The 18125-nt window shown below is 36.5% G+C and overlaps 1 protein-coding gene across 5 annotated transcripts in view; it reads right to left on the minus strand.

Annotated features, from left to right (window-relative positions):
• Window positions 1-600: 600 nt before the first annotated feature.
• Window positions 601-18125, minus strand: part of SPAST (spastin) — a 39335-nt gene continuing 21810 nt past the window's right edge. For all 5 annotated transcript variants that reach the window (XM_064648607.1, XM_064648610.1, XM_064648609.1 and 2 more), the window contains 10 exons: window positions 16690-16764; window positions 15564-15635; window positions 14982-15057; window positions 14391-14482; window positions 12693-12772; window positions 11846-11888; window positions 11123-11202; window positions 9166-9236; window positions 7257-7297; window positions 601-5999 (listed from right to left, as the gene is read on the minus strand). In XM_064648607.1, coding sequence (XP_064504677.1) covers window positions 5877-5999; window positions 7257-7297; window positions 9166-9236; window positions 11123-11202; window positions 11846-11888; window positions 12693-12772; window positions 14391-14482; window positions 14982-15057; window positions 15564-15635; window positions 16690-16764 — 753 coding nt within the window. In that variant the 3' untranslated portion in view covers window positions 601-5876. The remainder of the gene's footprint in view (window positions 6000-7256; window positions 7298-9165; window positions 9237-11122; window positions 11203-11845; window positions 11889-12692; window positions 12773-14390; window positions 14483-14981; window positions 15058-15563; window positions 15636-16689; window positions 16765-18125) is intronic.

An 18125-nucleotide genomic window follows, 5' to 3' on the forward strand; every position in this document is an offset into this window, starting at 1 on the left:
GCTTTCTGAGAGCCCCTTAATGCTCTTTAATGTAGTATTAAAATTACTCTAAAAAAAGTTTGATTCATCTTATCTTTGGGATGTAAAAATGTAACACCCCAGTAGTTCCTAGCAGTCCAGACACAGCCTCAAGACTGTGGAATTACAAGCAGTAAGGAAATGGGGATAAGTGTAGAATTTAGATTGTTAACTCAAAATTAACAGCAGCACTCTCACCCAAGCAAAAGAAAAGGTGTCATTTTGAAGCCAAGAAAATTGGCTCCAAATTTTTCAGGACTTCACCATGACCACTAGAATCAGTTATGTGAAACCTCCTGGTTTTTACTACGATCTAGGCAAGACTAGGATAAGCACACACTTTCAAGTTCAGCACATTTATTTAGGAAGTAGCACTTCTGTTTACATTAGTTTTAAGAACCTGAGTTAAGTCCTTTAGAAATTGATTTATTTACACATTTATTGTTCCATCATCTGGTATACGACATCTGATTTTTTAATTTTTTTTTTTAAAACCAGCAGCAATTTAATGGGCTTCAGGTTTAATGAAAATGCTCTTAGTTTGGGACATTTTATCTGAAAAACAGACAAGAAAACAGTAAGAACAGGACAAATGCAACATTTTATTGTGAAGCTAAAGCTATGTGACTGCTCATCATGCTTTTTTACACTGCTTATTAGTAAAATGGTGTTCCAACATTTCAGAAAACATTCTTAAAAGAACAATAAAATAAAAGTGCTTCAAAACAACAAAATACAAATATTAACCCCATCCCAGACTGGAGTCATCCAATATACTTAATGGGGGTGGGGTATGCTGTTTTGTCTCCACCTTTGGTTTTTGTCACTTTAATACATATTTCTGAAAAATACTGACTAGCCCTTCACATGAGTAAAAATTTGAATCATGTGGTATAAACGGTTTCTGTGTTCCCAGTCCCTTTGATGGGTGTGCGACTGTTAGATAAAGTACTTTATTCCCCACTTCTAATGGTAAAAAAACCTGCCTGAAAGGCTACTCCTGGCATCTTTGAGAACATGCCTGTATTAACCAACTACAAAGAACGCTGACCTTTTATCCTCAAAGCCACTTCTCCGAAGAAAGGATTTTAAGAAGTGCATCTCATGAAGGCAAGGAAAGTCTTACAGCAAAACAAGGTTGATCACCATAGTTTCCAGAAATAACGTCAAACATTTGCAAATCAAAAGATCAGCCTCTGAAGAAGTGTTTAGCCAATATATTGAATCCATTGGAGGAGTGTATATCTTGTCAATTATTGCCAAACTCAGGAGGTAGTTATTGACAAGGTAAGAAGTTTCCACTATAAGACAGTTAACAAAGGAAAAACAGAATACACATTTCCCCATACTTCACAAAATGATTTTGTATTTTCTGGAAGTGACAGCTTAACTTCCTTGTCCTGTGGAACTATAGTTACAATATTTATAAGAAAAAATATTGAAAATTATAATGAAAGAAAAAGATTCTAGAATAAAATAACTCATCAATTGTTCATTTCTTAGGATGTCTGCAGATCATCCTTAACATGAAAATACACACAGGTCGGTAAGACAACATTCTTCAACGCTAAACAGCAGCTCAAGAGAAAATAATAATGTAACTGCCTGTAATTAGCACAATGACTGAGATAATTACTTGCGTTCACTACCTGCTTGCTACTCTTCATTCCATTTTCGATATCTGGTAGAAGTCCCCAACAACTAAAAACATCACAAAAGCTTGAGGCTGCCACAGACAATGGATGAAAATCAGCTTAAGATGCAGTAGGGCTGGACACCTCCCAAAGCTGCCACATGCAGAAGCATCACTGAAGCGCTGGAGTAGTTGGAGAAGCAGGTCTTAGGCACAGCTATGCATTATCCATGTCTTGGGTAGGAAAACACTGTGAAAATCTAGGGCATGAAGTCTCACCATAGGTGATTAAGGAAACTCTAAGGAGCATGCTGCTTTCCAGTTGCAGAACAGATGTCTCAGTTAAATCTGCCAGCATATCTGACTTCAATATTCCCAGCAAAAAGCACTTAAATTTCACAAGATGGACTTGACAGCAATGCCAAGCAATTTATTCTAAACCCGTTTGTTTAGAATAGAAAAAATACTATTTATTCTACACCAGAAGGTAAGGTTAATTGAGTTATATGTATAAAAACTGTCATTTTAAAAACATTTGAGAGAATCTAACAGTGAAACCAGCAATGGCCTCTAATTAATGCAGTGACAACACTCGTCAGTTTAGAGATCCCATTCTTCTCCATTTTAAAGTGTTACTATCACGTTTATTATGTACTTAAAGTAAGTTGCAGGGCCATATTCAACAGAACTATATTAGCAACTGACTGTCCAAAGTAGAGTCAGGTAAATGTCTCAGGAACAGAATGCCTATTTCTAATACACTAAACCCTGTAAAGTCTAAGAAATTAACAGGACAGAGAGACTTATATGTGCATAAATACCCTAATTTAATATTCTGTGTTGGTTTGTCTTAGCCATAAGGACACAACCTGGTTGTTTGGTGTAGTCTACAGAAAAGTCAACATTAGTAATGGGGACATCATAACACAAAGAATTGTCATTTTAAGTAGAAAGAGCATTCTACAGTGCTTGAGTTTTTCCCTCCTGTTATGCCAATAAAAGTAGCAACCTGCAGTCTGAGGAGACATTATTCTTCCAACATGGAGAAAGACAAAAGGTGCTGCTCCTCCTTAATAAAAGCAGGAACCTGTTTAATAGAAGGAGAAAGATGTATAAAGAAAGTTGCTAAAAAACACTAGGAGCTTGGATTGGTTGGGGCTTTTTTTTCTCCCTCCAGTAACTGCTACACTTAAGGTCAGTAAAACACAGTTGCAGAAAGCCAGACAAGCTGCTTCCTAATCACCTCAAAAAAGTGGGTCAAGTCACTCATTAGCAGTAGGCAGATTCACCAAAAAAAAAAGAAAAAAAAAAGGAAAAGACAGTTTAGACAGCTAATGTAATACTAGTCTTTGCAAAGGTTAAAAGCACCCAAGCTGCTGTCCTGTGTATCTGAATTCAAGATACTGTATTAGAACAGAACTTGATTTTATGGAAAATATAGATGCAAAGTTCTATATATGTACTACAGACTTGGGAAATACAGGTAATTTGAGGTTTGGGCGGGGGGTATGGGGGGAGAGGGGTGTTTAGTAGTTTTTTTTGTTGGTTGTTTTACTCAGATCTGCTCTTATACACAGTTAATCCAACACAAAGACAAAATCACTGAGATGGGACATGTAAAACGAGAAAGAAGATGCAAGATAATGCCTTAAGAGGAACAGAATTATTCTTAAAAGACACTATTCAGAAAATAGCGTAAGACAAGACATTTAAAGGAGATTTATGAACTAAACAGCACTTGGTCATGGGCTAAGAATCCAGCAGCTGTGGAGCAATTTGATGTTACAGAACAAAGTTTTGTTCTTTTTACTGTGTTCCAGCACTAATTTATAGAGCTGTAGTTTACCCATTAAGCAGAAATCAGGTCATAATAGACAACCAAAAAGTAGTGCACAGACTCTCTTGACCTGAACTGGTTGCACAAAGCAGTGAAAGGGCTTTTCTTTCTGAAGTAGCAGCTTGTGATTCTGACCCTTTGTGCTGCATAGTGGTGCTACTTTAGCAGATGGGAGCTTCTACCTCAACATTTCAGGTACCCATCACATGCCAATAAGTATGTATTTGAAATAAATAACCAGTATATCCCTCAAAATTAAGTGGAGGAAAACAAGAGGTTTGTAACAATCATTTAGGAACACTCAAAACCAAAGTAGCTGTCAAAGTTCTCATTTGCAAAGGATCTCAAGGAAAGGTTACAAAAGCTTTAGGAATAGAACAACCAAGGGTCTTTCTTAGCTGTAGCTATTTGGCAGACGCTAATACAATAGTAAGAGTCATGCTTAGCACTATGAAGTCTATTATAAGTGTGGATCAAGTCAGCCAGGAATCTCCAACAACACAGATAGTCTACTGAAGGCAGAACTAAGGCAAAGCAAGACATGAGATTTAAGAGTCCAAAATCTTTTAGCATTTCTCAGTTCTCCAGAAAAGTGAATCAGGGGATCAGAAGTCACATGTTTCATTCATGTCAGACATACATTTGAGAGAGTCCTATTCTTAGAAGGCTAGAAGTGGTTTGGTTAGACTACTTCAAAAGGCATACTAGTGTAACACAATCTTCTCTCATTTGATTGCTTTTAACCTTAAGATCAGTTAAAAGCATCTCTGGTTAAAAAAAACCAAAAACAGAATCCCAAACATATTGCATTGTGCATTTCAGAAGTTCAACAATTTCTGCTTATTTAGTACTCAATACCACACAGTGAGCACAGAGTCCTCTACTAATACTGCATCTATCAGCTAGGGTTTTTTTCATATATACATATAATATATTATTTAAAGTCAACTTTTAGGTGCGCAGTTCCAAAAAATAAGTTAAATGAAAAATTAAAAACAAATTTTCTGTTAAGACCAAAAGCAAAGAACACTTGTAATTCATTTTAATTAAAACAACAGTAAACAATATGCATTTTTGTAATATCACTATTGAGAGTTGTAGAAAAACCCAAAATCAACCAAACAAAAAACAACCCACAAACCTGCTTTAACAAGGAACTAGTGTTCTGCCTTGCAAATATCTGTGTTTAATCCATGTAGAATTTGTAAACAAGATGTTGGGCCTTTAGAAGTAAAGGCAAAGATGCTTTCCTTTATTACAGTATTTAAACGCTATCACTTCAGAGTTTGTTTTTTTAATAGCTTGTCATTTATATAATAAAAACAAGTATTTGTACAAAGATGCAGTTTCTCTTTAAAAAAGCAGATCAGTTGAGTGTTTCATACTTTAATATATAAACCTAAACATATGAAAGCTATAAAAACATTAAGGTGTGCCATGTATTAAACATGTAGCCTCATATTTTAATGCTTACATGTGGAGATTAAAAAAATTATCACAATGGAAATTTTACTTTCAATTATCATAAACAGACCAAATACAGAGTAGAAACACATCATTTCTGAAATCTGACAATTAGCATCACTCTCTCAAACATCAGCTGGGCTCAAGTTGTACACTATAAGCATAAGCTAACATTCTACCAATGGAAGCGTTACAAAATGCATTAAGAGAAAATACTGCCAGTAAATGAATATCTTAGTCTATTCTTTTATTTAGTTTTTTTTCTTTAAAGACAGTTTGAATTGGTTTTAAAGGGTTGGGTGGTTTTGCTGTTCTGCTATCAAAGGTCTTCTTTAAAACTGTTCTGTGAACAATACAGTCACATTACAATGAAACAAAAAGACAAATAATAACAGACCAGCTGCTTTTTACATTTTAATAATCATAATTCCCCAATGCTGTTCTTTCTATCTGCACAGGGAAATTGTTTTATTTGGCACATTAAGGATAAAAAAGTCAAAAACTGAACCAAAGTTTACAAACCTCCAATTGAACATCACTGTTCCATGTTAATTGTTCACCAATGTCATGGTAAAATTAAAAACAAAAAGTCACACACACAACATAGGGAAAAGGTCTTCCAATGATCAACATCATCAGAGCCTTGCAACTGAAACCATATACATATATTATTGTTCAAACCATAATCAGATTGCTAGGAATCTTATCTCAAGTCCTATTGTGCTCTTACTTACAGTGTGTAAATCCTCACTAAATGGCAAGGAGGCTTCGATGAAAACATTTCACATCGTATAATTTTTTCTTAATCTCAAGTTTCAATGCAGATACTTAAATATCTGTAAAGTCCTGTAAACTCTGGCTGCTTCCCAGTAGTCTGCACCAACTGCTTGCCAGGCAGCACTTTGTTTCACATCAAGTAGTGTTTCACACTGTGGTATCTCCAAAGTCCTTGTTCCAGCGAATATATGCTTCCAGCGTCTGAGGGCTCAAACTGCGCTTTATCTTCTTCAAAGACTCAGTGAAATCTGATAGTTTGATATTTCTCATCTAAACAGAAAATGAAAGACATCAGGATCATAAATGGTCTATGTACTTTGGTTTGTTCAACAAGTACTTTAGTATTCACTTCTAACAAAGCATCTTGATGTAAGACAGAAATTTTTACAGTGAGAAGAGTCATTCACTGGAACAGCCTCCCCAGGGATGTGGCAGAGTCCCCACTGCTGGAGGTTCTGAAGATGTGATTGGACAGGGTGCTAAATAATCTCATCTGGATTCTCTTTCCCACAAAAAGTTGGACCAGAAGGTCTTTAAAGGCCCCTTCCAACCTGGAGTGTTCTATGATTCTATGACCTGGTGCAAGAGTCTTGTAATTTAAGACTACCAGCATTTACCATTTTATTTCCCTGGGTAATAGTAACATCTGTCTTATTATTTAATAGCTCATGAGACTGTGATATTACTCCCTGTTTGACCAGGTGATGTGAGCTCCTACATATGAGGGCAGCACAACAAATTAACACAGATGTTGTCAAGTTCTTGCAACAAATCCTTTCTGCTTTTCATAGCCTTAGCTGCGACCTCAAGCCAAACACAAAAAGCAACTGAGAAATTAAGTTTTGCTGCATTTTTCTCTACTTAATTGTGATTTGCACACACACTTCAACAGAAACTTTAGTACACAGGACCAACCTCTACCTTTTCTTTTGATGTTTACCGATGGTCACAAGCTTAATTATTTTTCTTTATGATGTTCACATTCCATGTGAATGAATGTAAGTATTATACATATACACATACAAATCTGTTCTAAAATCACTCTTCTCCTTAAGTTAACCTGCTTTATGAACATATGGGGTGGAGTGAGTAGAAACAATTTGACATAATACTTCTGAGAATGTTCTGGGGGAGTAACACTGTGAGAAAATAAAAGCCAGGCCTCTGACAGCATCTAACAGGTAACAGACACTGCAGTTCAGTGTGAAGGAAAAGACAGGACAGTCAGTTGAAATGGATATCAATAAAGACTTGCTATCAGAAAAAGAGATGCTCTTAAGCCTGATAACCAACAAACAACACAGATGTCCTCAAACATCTGAGGACAAATCTTGTATTCAATCACTATTTCTACAGAATTTTCTTTAATGAAGAAGTGATCAAAAATGAGAATAATCCCCAAAATTATCTTAGGTATTTTGTATGATACTATGTGTAAAAAAAAAAAGGGATCTTAAAAGTTTCTAGTGAGCATGCACTTTTATTCAGAGGTGAAAACATGAAAACACAGCTGCTGGTACAGCTTACCTCACTGGCAGACATGTTCTTCACCTGTTCAGGTTTTAATTCTGTAAAAATAAAAGATCAGTGAGTTTCGTAAGAACAACTTTCATCACTTCTGACAAATAAAACATGTTAAAAGCACTTTTAATCTGGAAAAAAACCCTGCAGGTAAATATTATACCTTTCTGCCTCAACATAATCTCCTGTACAGAAAGGTACATGGTGTTTTTGACTCCTTCTTCCCCATTTATCAGCTCCCCAACCAGGCTGCTCCCCCACTCAGCCACTGCAGATGCAGTACAAAGCAGTAGCAGAATTACTCCTTCTTCCTAAAGTATGGGAAACAGCACATGAGCTAACAGAGCTTACCTTCCCCCCTATCATTCCTGGTACCCAGAACTGCCCTACTCCCTACTCAGTTTCAGGAAACAGTCAGCCAAGAACACAAATAAAATCAGGCAGGGCATACTAGAGTGTGTCCTGCCCTATGCTGCCCTTGTGGGATCTAATCCTTCCCATATCATTCACCATTTTACCGTTTTTTTTTTCTCCTTTACTTGCAATGCTGTTATGGTATCAACATATTACAGCAAACATTTTGCTCTGAGGGTGCAAGAAAATTAATCTAGGCAGGACTGGCAAGGCTGACATTGAAAAACATTTAAAAAATAAATTGTTTTATATGGAAGCCAGGAGCAGGTGGAAGAAAGACGTAGCAAAACATTTCATGGTCTCTTCTCAAAATGGACTTTAGTGTGAAGTGAGTTATCAGCAAAGTAAAGCCTGCATACCTAAATGCATACACTATTAATTCCACCACTCTAAATAAATATATTCAAATTCTTAGGAGATATGATGTCTCTTATAAGAGCCATTTAATGCAATTCTGTTTCCAGTTATTATGCAGGATTTTGGAAGATGTACCTTACAATCTCAACAGCTGAAAGAAAATGTGTAGAAAACATTACTTTCCAACAGCTGCTTTCAAAAAGATAGTGCACTGGCAAAACTGCATGCTATAGGATTTTTGACTAAATTAAAAGAATAAGAAAACAAACACACCCACAAAACATGCACAGACCTCTCCTCCCCAGCTATGATTTAAGAGGGTTGCAATAACACATAATATTACAGAACTGATATTACAGAATCCTTCTGCTCTGCCTGCCTTTAGTACCTTTCTGTCGGGTAGGATGCAATGGCTGCAAACAGAAAGCTAATATCAAATCTTCACAATCTTTTCTTCAAAAAAGCCCCACTACTGATCTCCACTAAACAAAATCAGCCCCTTCAGATGTGGCTACTGGACACATAATAACTAGCTAGTGGAACAGAGAGAACACAGAGAGGGAATGTTGGACAAACCCATCCGCATTAAAATTGTTTTTTTCAAAGTTGGAAATGTCAGATGAAGAACAAATACTTAAAACTCTATTTGAGTCACAACTATCATCTGGATCACAATTCCACTTTAAGAAGACTGAAAAATAAAAGCAGCTATGCCATTCAAACTGTATGTAAAAAGAACCTCACAAAATTGCTTGTTTCAGTTTTCCTTCCTTTAAAGTTGAAAGAGATTTGCGCCCTTAATCAAGACAAATAATGCAATCAGAGACTGCTATTCAAGTAATAATTTAGATAGAACTGACACCAACCTCAGAAAGACATACTAGTTAAAAGTCCCATAAACCTTCAAGAAACACTTCACCCTGCTTTCCTCCTAAGAGACAAGAATGGTCTGTTTCACATGGTGAGATACTGAAGAGTTTTGTGTAAGGGAAGTCTTATAAAGATGCTATTATGAAAACTAGACTAAAATCCAATGTGAAAAGTTTAATTTCAGAAGTTTAAGAATTATAAAGATGTAAGAAAATATCTCTAATGTCAGGGCAATAAGTTGTTCAAAACATAAATAAAAATATATACAGCTTACCTCGAATGGGGCCCAGGGCTGCATCCTTTGCTAATGCAGTTAGGTCACTTCCAGAGTATCCATCTGTCATTCTTTGTTAAAGTAAAAAGTGGGGGAAAGGAGGAGAAAAGAAAAAAATAAACACCTGCTTTAAACTGTATAAATATAATTGCAGGTAATTAAAATGTTACCTACTCAGAAGTAGTATTACTTTGATGTTATTTTTCAAGTAAATAAATCAGAAGTGAATTTTAGTTAAGTGATCTATATTTAAGTCTTTCCTAGATTAAATTTAAAGTACTTCAAGTCCCAAATAACATTCTAGAAAAAGCAAAAAGGTAGCAACCAGCTTGGATTTGTAGATAAAAACTAATCTCAAGCACATTTACTATTTCTGTTATGAGAACTCCCTACCACTAGTTTATCAACATTTGTCAAATTAATATCAAACCAAACCTCAACTGTTCTGTACTCTTTCAGCCTGATCAGCACAATGAGAGAACCCAATACCACACATTAAATATGATGTGATATGAAGTGAACTGAAAGGAGGATAAATTCTGATATCTACTGGGGTTTGGTTTTTTGTTTTTATTATAAAACTGGCAGTCATACAAATCATCCAAATCCTCAGAACTACAAGGTAGGGGGTAAAAATATTCAATCCAAGGAGCCAATCTCTGTGGGAGCTTTTCCAGAATTGTATTTAATATCCAAGTTAACCGATTAAATACTTTGCAGAATAAAGGTCTCCACTAAACCAGGAAGCCACCAATACATCATGCCAACATAAATGAAAAGTAGTAGTACAGGTTACCTAAAGGAAAAATTCAAAACAAAAAAACCCCCACCCTTGTAGAGCAGCGGCTAGCTGCAGCAACAAGAGTTTAGTCTTATGAAGATCATTAAGTCTGTTATAGTTTATAGAAAAAGTTGCAGAGGAGCAAAGGAACACAAAATCACGAAGGAGGTTAAATACCTATTTCTTTCAAAACAAAGAAAGATGGAAAACAAAGCAGGCAGGACCCTCCTCTTTTATATTTTCTCTAAACCCTTTAAAAAAAAGGTGTACTTAAGCTGCATTTGTAATGTAGTTCATAAATTTGCAGTTAGAATACAAGACACTGTCTTTGTCCTCCAGTTAGTTATTACTGCAGCCTAAATGAGGCCTGAGCTAGCAACCTTCAAGTACAGAGAGAATATGTTCAGTTGGATTACACATCAACCTTTGTAATATTACTAAGAGGCTGACAAATGCTACATACAAGACTGTACTCATGTCCTGTGTACTACCACAAACAGGAACAAAGACTAAAGTACATCCACTTGTATATTTTTGCTATCTCGCACTCTGTTTTGATTCTTTCTTGCCCTAGGTGCTCTACCTGCTTTTTAGTCTAACTTCTTTCATACCTATTATTAGATTTAGGTAACTAAAAGCCGTAGTGTCAATCTTAATGATGAAAAACATAAGCCAACTCAGTTTCACAACAGGAAGGGCATTTAACTCACATTTTCCCAATCAAATATGAAAGTGAAAAGAATCTAAAACTATCCAGTGCTTGCTCTGCTATGTTGGTAATACATTCAACAAACCTAGCAATGGACCACCACAGAAAAGTTAGTTCTGATTTGAAATGCATGCCAAGTGCAAAATTGGTCCTGCCTGTTTGCATCAGGGAGGAGAGCTGGACTGCCTGGGGGACGGGTGGAGAAGCAGCCTCCTCCTCCTCCTTGAAGGAAACCACTCATGAGCATGTTTCAACACCAGAAACCTGACTGGGTGTGTGTGTATACATACATACATATATATGCACTTTCATACAGCTTGACAGGAAACCATCTTCCCAAAATGCATGTAATTCATGTTGTCGCTATCTGATGATTTACCTCAGTAATTAATAAAATTAATTTACCTCAGGAATTAATAAAACAGTCTGATGAGTATATTTATTCAGTATAACTACAAAATACTTACCTAGCTAGTTGAGCCAACTCTTTTTGGGTCAGTGGACTTCCTTGCTTACTTAGAAGGTTTTTTAGTAAAATCAATCTTGTCTAAAAGAAGATACAATTATCAGATGTAAAACCCATTTTCACGGTACACTTAAAATTGTGTTGCAAGAACAAAATTACATGTTTGTCGGTTTGACTTTTGTGCTTCACCAGTTTAAACTTGCCTTTAGTGCTTTTGTGATTAGACTGTACACTATCATCTCTTCAGGAGGAGAGACAGGGACTGGATAATAACAAGATCAAGGGTCTAACTACTCCAAGAATAACACATAAGAATCCTCATCAAAAGTCCTGATCTGTTGTTGAGGTGAAAAACATTAAGAAAATTACTTTAATCTTTTGCAATAAACACTCTCCTCCAGCCAACCAACTGTGCTCCTGCAAGTCCCACTTCAGACTTGTCCATGCCTGCCAGTAAGTAAGCAACGCCTCACTAACCAAGACATACTGAGTAGCTACTACCAGATTTGCTACTAGCATGAGTTTAAAAAACCAAAAAGCAAACACTTAAAATAGTTGCCAGAATTAAAGCACAGTGCATATATGGTCAAGCTGGGCCAGAGGTTAATTCACAGAACTGTAATCACCCACGAGGGCAAGCTAATTGCTTATAAATATATCTTATAGTATTTTTTTATTAAAATTGATCTGAAAATGAGAAATAGGAATGGAAAACAATACTTACTTCTTCATTTGGTAAAGATACATATACCCGTTTGGTGAATCGTCTGGGAGAAAAAACAAACAAAAAACCCTCCATACATATACATACACACAAACACACACTTTCATAACTTTTGGCACATACAGATCTAACATTTGGTTTGGTAACTGTCAAAAATTTAACTTCCATTATCAAATTGTAAAGCTTAGAACCACAGATTTTAAAAAAAACAACACCAACAACCAAACAAAAGATATGCACAAGCCACTGGCGTCACCCTACTCTTATTTCAAGTTGTAAGACTCCTCCCAGAGAGGAAACACTCTAAAGGTAGAAATACCAGTGACTACCAGTAACAAAATGAAGCATCTCTTCATTGTACACAAAAAGTCTTTGGAATCATTTGAACAGACAGTGCTGACATATCTATTTTCCTCAATCAAGAATGAAAAGAGAATAAAGTATGACTGCTTTTAGCAAAAAGTCCTAAGGCAAATCTACAGGAAGATCTGTAATTGCATGGGACATCAGAAGTCCAATATTCAGAGAAGGAATACTGGATTTCGCCAGTCAATTTTTTTTCCTTCACTTTGCCATTAAGATCCAAGTAATAAAAGAGCAACACATACGCAAGAAATTTAAAAAGCACTGACTTGATCTCAACAGGTACTGCTGTTTCAATTCAAGGCCATCATGACTGTGCAGATGTATCCCAAAACAGAAGAATAAAGCATCTCTGAGAGGTTAAATAATTTCACCTTGCTTCTACTTATTCCAAAACTTCACCGAGACACTAAGTAGCAAAACCTGTTCTTCATAATGAACATCATATTACTATATTCAAAAAAAGTAAGAGACATTTTGATACCTGAGGACAGCATCATCAAGCTCCTGAGGCCTGTTTGTTGCTCCCATCACAAGTATTCTGTCCTCTCCAGAAGACTGTACCTGTATAATGTAGGAAGGCAAGACAGATTTCAGTTTACACAGTTTACTGTAAGTAGTAATAAAATAAAAGCAATTGGAGACTTGCAATGTATTCATCACACTGATGGGATCTTAATACATGTGCTTTTTTCCCCCCATTAAGTTATCTTTAAAATATTCTCAGATAAATGTAAAGGCAAACTAGAAAAAAGAAAAAAAGGAAAAAAAAAAGAAAAAAACAAGAGGGAAAAGAAAGGGAGAAGAGATAAAGAGAGAGAGAAGAGACAGAGAGAGAGAGACAGAGAGAGAGAGACAGAGAGAGAAGACAGAAAAGAGGAGAGAGAAAAGAGAGAGGAAAAAAAAAAAGAAAAAGAAAAAATAATGTAAACATGGGACACTATGATACTATGCCCAAGTCATATTGCTTGACAAGTCTTGCTGGAGAAACCTGAGACTATAAAAGGCACTCAAAAGTTTAGTCATCCAGAGATAATTATGTTTTAAAAGCCAGAGACTTTCTACTGTCTTAGTTTTAACACCAAACAGTGTTTTGAAGCCTACAGAGAGAGAATCAAAACTTTAAAGTATAGCTGGAACCACTACACCAGATCAGAGATTCATCTAACACAGGTCTCACAAGAATCTGGGAATCAAAATGAGAAGCTATTCAATAGCAGAAAGATACAACCAATTTCCCTCCCAATCCACTAAATTGCAAGACTTGATTTTATACCCAGTAAGAGGGAGACTTATAGCTTCCACAACTTGGAGAAAACTTCTGGGTGTCAGACACATTATTCACCTGGTGTCCAATTCTTCATAGACTTAAGTTCACTGCTACCTTGCCAAGTTCAAAAGGTTCCACAAAAATATTGTATGATATAGTTACACCGTAATGCAAAGTCTGCTAACTTAATATTTATGTTTATTTGTCCTTTTCATTCTAAGAGAAAACTGTGTGTGTGTCTGTTATCATTTCTGCATGTCATTGTCACATTGTCCTGATTCATCAGGTTTGGAGTTTTTCCCAATCTTGTTGTCTCTCCATATAGTTATCTTCTCCTCCTGTACCTCATTACTATTGCTTCATCACTGAAGCAATATTCCACTGCGCTAATGGAACATAAACTAAATTTATTCAATACCAGAAAACAGTGCTGTGTGACAGAAAAATATTCTGATACTCATACGTGTGTGTGCCACTCTGAAGCCCAATTCTTCTTTCTGGATAATGCATACATGCTATTTAATATATTCTTACTGTACCCTGTCTTCTCTAGCTCACAATGCCAAGAAAAACGCTCAACTCTCCCTAACCCTCAAATGTCCCGCCTGCTCCGTAAGAACATTTGTCCTCACAGCTCCTTTATTATTGCCATTTGTTATCCTTTCTCCTGTGTGCATCATTCTTCAACTCATTATTTCAGCTCATGTCTAGATTACTACCTTAAACTTCAGATTGAGTTTTCCAGAATACCACAGTAAGAAGGTAAAAGATTAACAGCAACTGAAAAAAGGAGGGAGACAGAGCTAAGCCCCCAGCAGCCAAATCTTTTGTACTTGATCTATAGCTTGTACTGGCACCCACTACATCAGCCAATTCAGCTAAATCAAACAATACCCAAGACTAAATACTTACACCATCAAATGCTATTAAAAATTCTGTTTTTAAACGCCTGCTAGCATCATGTTCACCTTCTCGTCTTTCACACAAAAGGCTATCAACTTCATCTAAAAAACAAAGAAATACATCTTAATTAAGGATACAACATCAAAGTCTTCATATTTGCCTAAGTTCTCTTGCTAACACAGGGCTCCATAAGAGATCAGATCTTTATTTCTTAGGAGACAGCTTGTGTAATGTGTTGTCCTTTGAATATGTAATACCAAGCACAGAGGAGAGGAAAAAAAGTCTTACTGAAAAACTGCAATGGAGGACAAGCAAAACCCATTTTCATGTTTGAAGTTTAATACATAAATGGACTTACTCTGTATACAGAGTCAGCACGGTATTTGTGGTTCTGAGGGCATTTCTTCGCACTATTAACACCAATTAAATAACATAACAGTAATTTAACATCCTCTATTATGGAACAACTGATAAACCACAAGGTCACATCTGAGATACTTGTCCTGCAGTGCAGAATTACCCAGAAGAAATTTACCCAACTATTCCAATTTAATAAGATTATTTAAGAAAATAAACAAAAGTCAACATTTAAGCTCTTACCAATAAAAATTATAGAAGGTTGAAGTTCTCTGGCTACAGCAAATAGAGCACGCACCAGTTTCTCCCCTTCGCCAACCTAAAACAATAATAAATTGGTTTTGGAGGGAGTTTAGAAAGTTTTTACTACAAGACACATATACAAGCAGCCTACAGAAAATCTTGCTGATAGCCAGTCACACTCAGTCCATTTATACACACTCAGATTATCACTAGTTCAGTATTGCATAGGTCTTAAAAGAAACATTACAACTTCACTTATGATCACAATTCAGCTAACTGTCAAGAAATTTTGGTGTCTAAATTAAGAGAGTTAAAGGGAGCTGGGACCCACTTACTTTTTAAAGAAAAAATATTCCATAAACACTCATCTACAGGACAGTCAGACATCCTAAAGTGCAAAAACCGTTGACATTAATTTATCACAAGCACAAACTGAAATTTTTTACATCACAAGTCACTTTTTAAAAACTATGCTCACTACAGGCTAACAGGTCACCAAGGACTCAGACATCTATAGCTTTCTCAAGCCCAAATTACAGCATGTGTGTTTTCAGATCACTATAATTTACAGCTGCTACTTACGTATTTTGAAGTTAGGCTCGCTGCACTTATATTAAAGAAAGTAGCATTTGATTCTGCAGCAACTGCCTTGGCCTAGGAGGAGGGGGAAAAAAAAGTACTTTTTGAAACATCACACTGAAGATAGTTCTCTCCTTCTGCAGCAAGCATTCATGGCCTGATTGATGGTTTTGAAAAACCCTATTTTTTCAAAGAGAACAGCTTGTAAATGGTACAGAAAACTTCTGTACAGGCCACTTACAAATAAGGCAAACCACTAGAGAAGTTTCCAGACTCCCTTAGACTTCTCTAATTACATTTATTCCATAGCCAAGTACAACTTGCTTACTAAAGAATACAAGTCCCCAACTCCTTTAAATTTATCCTGAGTAGACATTTGAATCAACTTTACCACTCGGGTGGTAATTTAAGGCAGCAGTTGGATCAAATCACATTAAAAGTTATGGTGGTTTTTTTTTTCCTCCTTATCCTATCTATACAAAAACTAGCTTTCCTGAAATACAATCAGTTCAGTCAGAATGCTCATTCAGACTACCTTCTTCAACAGTTTCACCATATTCAAGTAATTATGATTGTCTGGTTATACAGTTTAATTTTAGTGATCAGCAATTATGTTCCAATATGCAAAACACAACAGATGAGCCCAAGTGGGCTCCTCAACATTCACACTCCTGCACTTCAGAGCTGATCCAGCTTCAGTGCCAGCAAAGAGAGTATGCAGCTGCAGCCATGCCATGTGATGCAGGACAAAGCGCCCAGCTCAGCTGCATCAGGACACTCAATGCTCCCTGGCTGATGCACAGCCATTTCACTCCAGGTCCCCAAATCTAGTACATCAGGCTGAGAAAACAAGCTGCAGCCAGACAGTTCAACAGCCCTTACACTCTTTGCATATCAGTGCGTGAGACAATCCCCTTTCTTGCTACTGTGCTCCCTCCCCATTTTCAAAACGTATTTCTCCATAAAATTCACTGTTAAGAACAATTTTGCATTTTTGTCTATAAAATGACACCATAATACATACTCAAGAATATACAGTATATATACAATATACACAAGCCAAACTGAAAGCCACCCTTCCTGGTTACATTTTAAGCCCACCAACTCATGCATAAAGTAATTTTCTCACCAACATTGTCTTCCCATTTCCTGGTGGGCCAAACAGCAATAAACCACGTGCAGGAGCTCTTAGACCTGTAAACAACTGAAAAGTACATCATTGTAAGTTATCTTCAAAGACTTAAATAAAATGTGGCTTTGCCTTTGTAAGAAAATGGTCTAAGACTGAGGAATGGCTCATTGGTGCAGTGCTTTTAACAGTAGCAGTGCCACAACAGTACAGGCTTCCAGAGAGCTATGCTCTCTGTTACTAACTTGACCTAATGCACGCCACTATTGTTTCCCACACAACAGTTAAATTACATTACGATTGTTCTGCGCATGGATGCACTGTGAAAGTAGTTTAAAACACTGTCCACAAGACAGACTAGCCTATCAAGTTTAAAGCATCAATTCCATTTACAAAGGAGGTAATACAGGTGTGTAGTAGGAGACCTAAAGCAATGTTCCTACAAACTCCATATGGAAGAACTCCTTCATCTTTCTTTTTTTTATTAAATGAAACTTGAGAAGACAAGCTTTCAACGAAACTATTTAGAATATTACTTAACAACCACCTACTCCCTCTATGTGCTACTGATAGTCACCTCCTCCCTCTCACTTTGCACTGGCTTCATCTTTCCTACACTATAAAATAGCACCAATCATATGTATCAGCACAGCAAGCAAGTGTAAAAATTCTCATAGAGTACATATCTTTTAGTTATTATTGTTGCCTGTCTTCTCCAGCACTTTGTCTTTACCCCTTTCCTCAAAAGTTTCAGAGTTCCTTTTCTAGTCTCACACTCACCCGTCCCTTCCAGGTTCTAATAATTCCACCAAACAAGTAAAAGGAAAAGTAGGGAATCTCTCGTATATACATCCCGTGTCTAAATAGCTCTGTCAGGAGGCATTTCTTTCCACAATATCCACAAAAACAAATAGCTCCATTACCAGTGTTGTATTTCTACCATGACTAACATGCATTTTCTCTGTTATTTCATCATCCACAGCATTTTGTTTGTGCTTGACTCTGATCACTAAAAGTGGTTACCCGGCTATTCACTAAGTGAACGCTCCAGTGTTTCTGCTTTCCATGCTGCATACCACCGTGTGCATTTTCTGTCTGATTCCTTTTGTTTGAAATCATTCTTTGGAAGTTCACGTAGCCCAGACCAAATCTGTAACTTCCTCACCTTGATCATCACCTACGCAGTTCAGCTGCAGCTGCCATTTATCACCAAGACACATTAAGCTTTTCAGGTTTTGTTAACCGACTAATCATGGTCTGAACTAATTGCTACCATTCCACTAGCATCTTACTGCTGAAATGACTGCAGCCTGTATTTTCTGTTTATGCACCTCAACTCTTGCTCTCCTACAAAAATACCATTAATTGGCTTGTTAAACATGAATTTGAGTTCAAAACTCATTAAAGTTAAAACTTAACTAGGGTTAATTTACTAA

This window comes from Pseudopipra pipra, chromosome 3, assembly GCF_036250125.1.
Source record: "Pseudopipra pipra isolate bDixPip1 chromosome 3, bDixPip1.hap1, whole genome shotgun sequence".
Classification (NCBI taxonomy): Eukaryota; Metazoa; Chordata; class Aves; order Passeriformes; family Pipridae; genus Pseudopipra; species Pseudopipra pipra.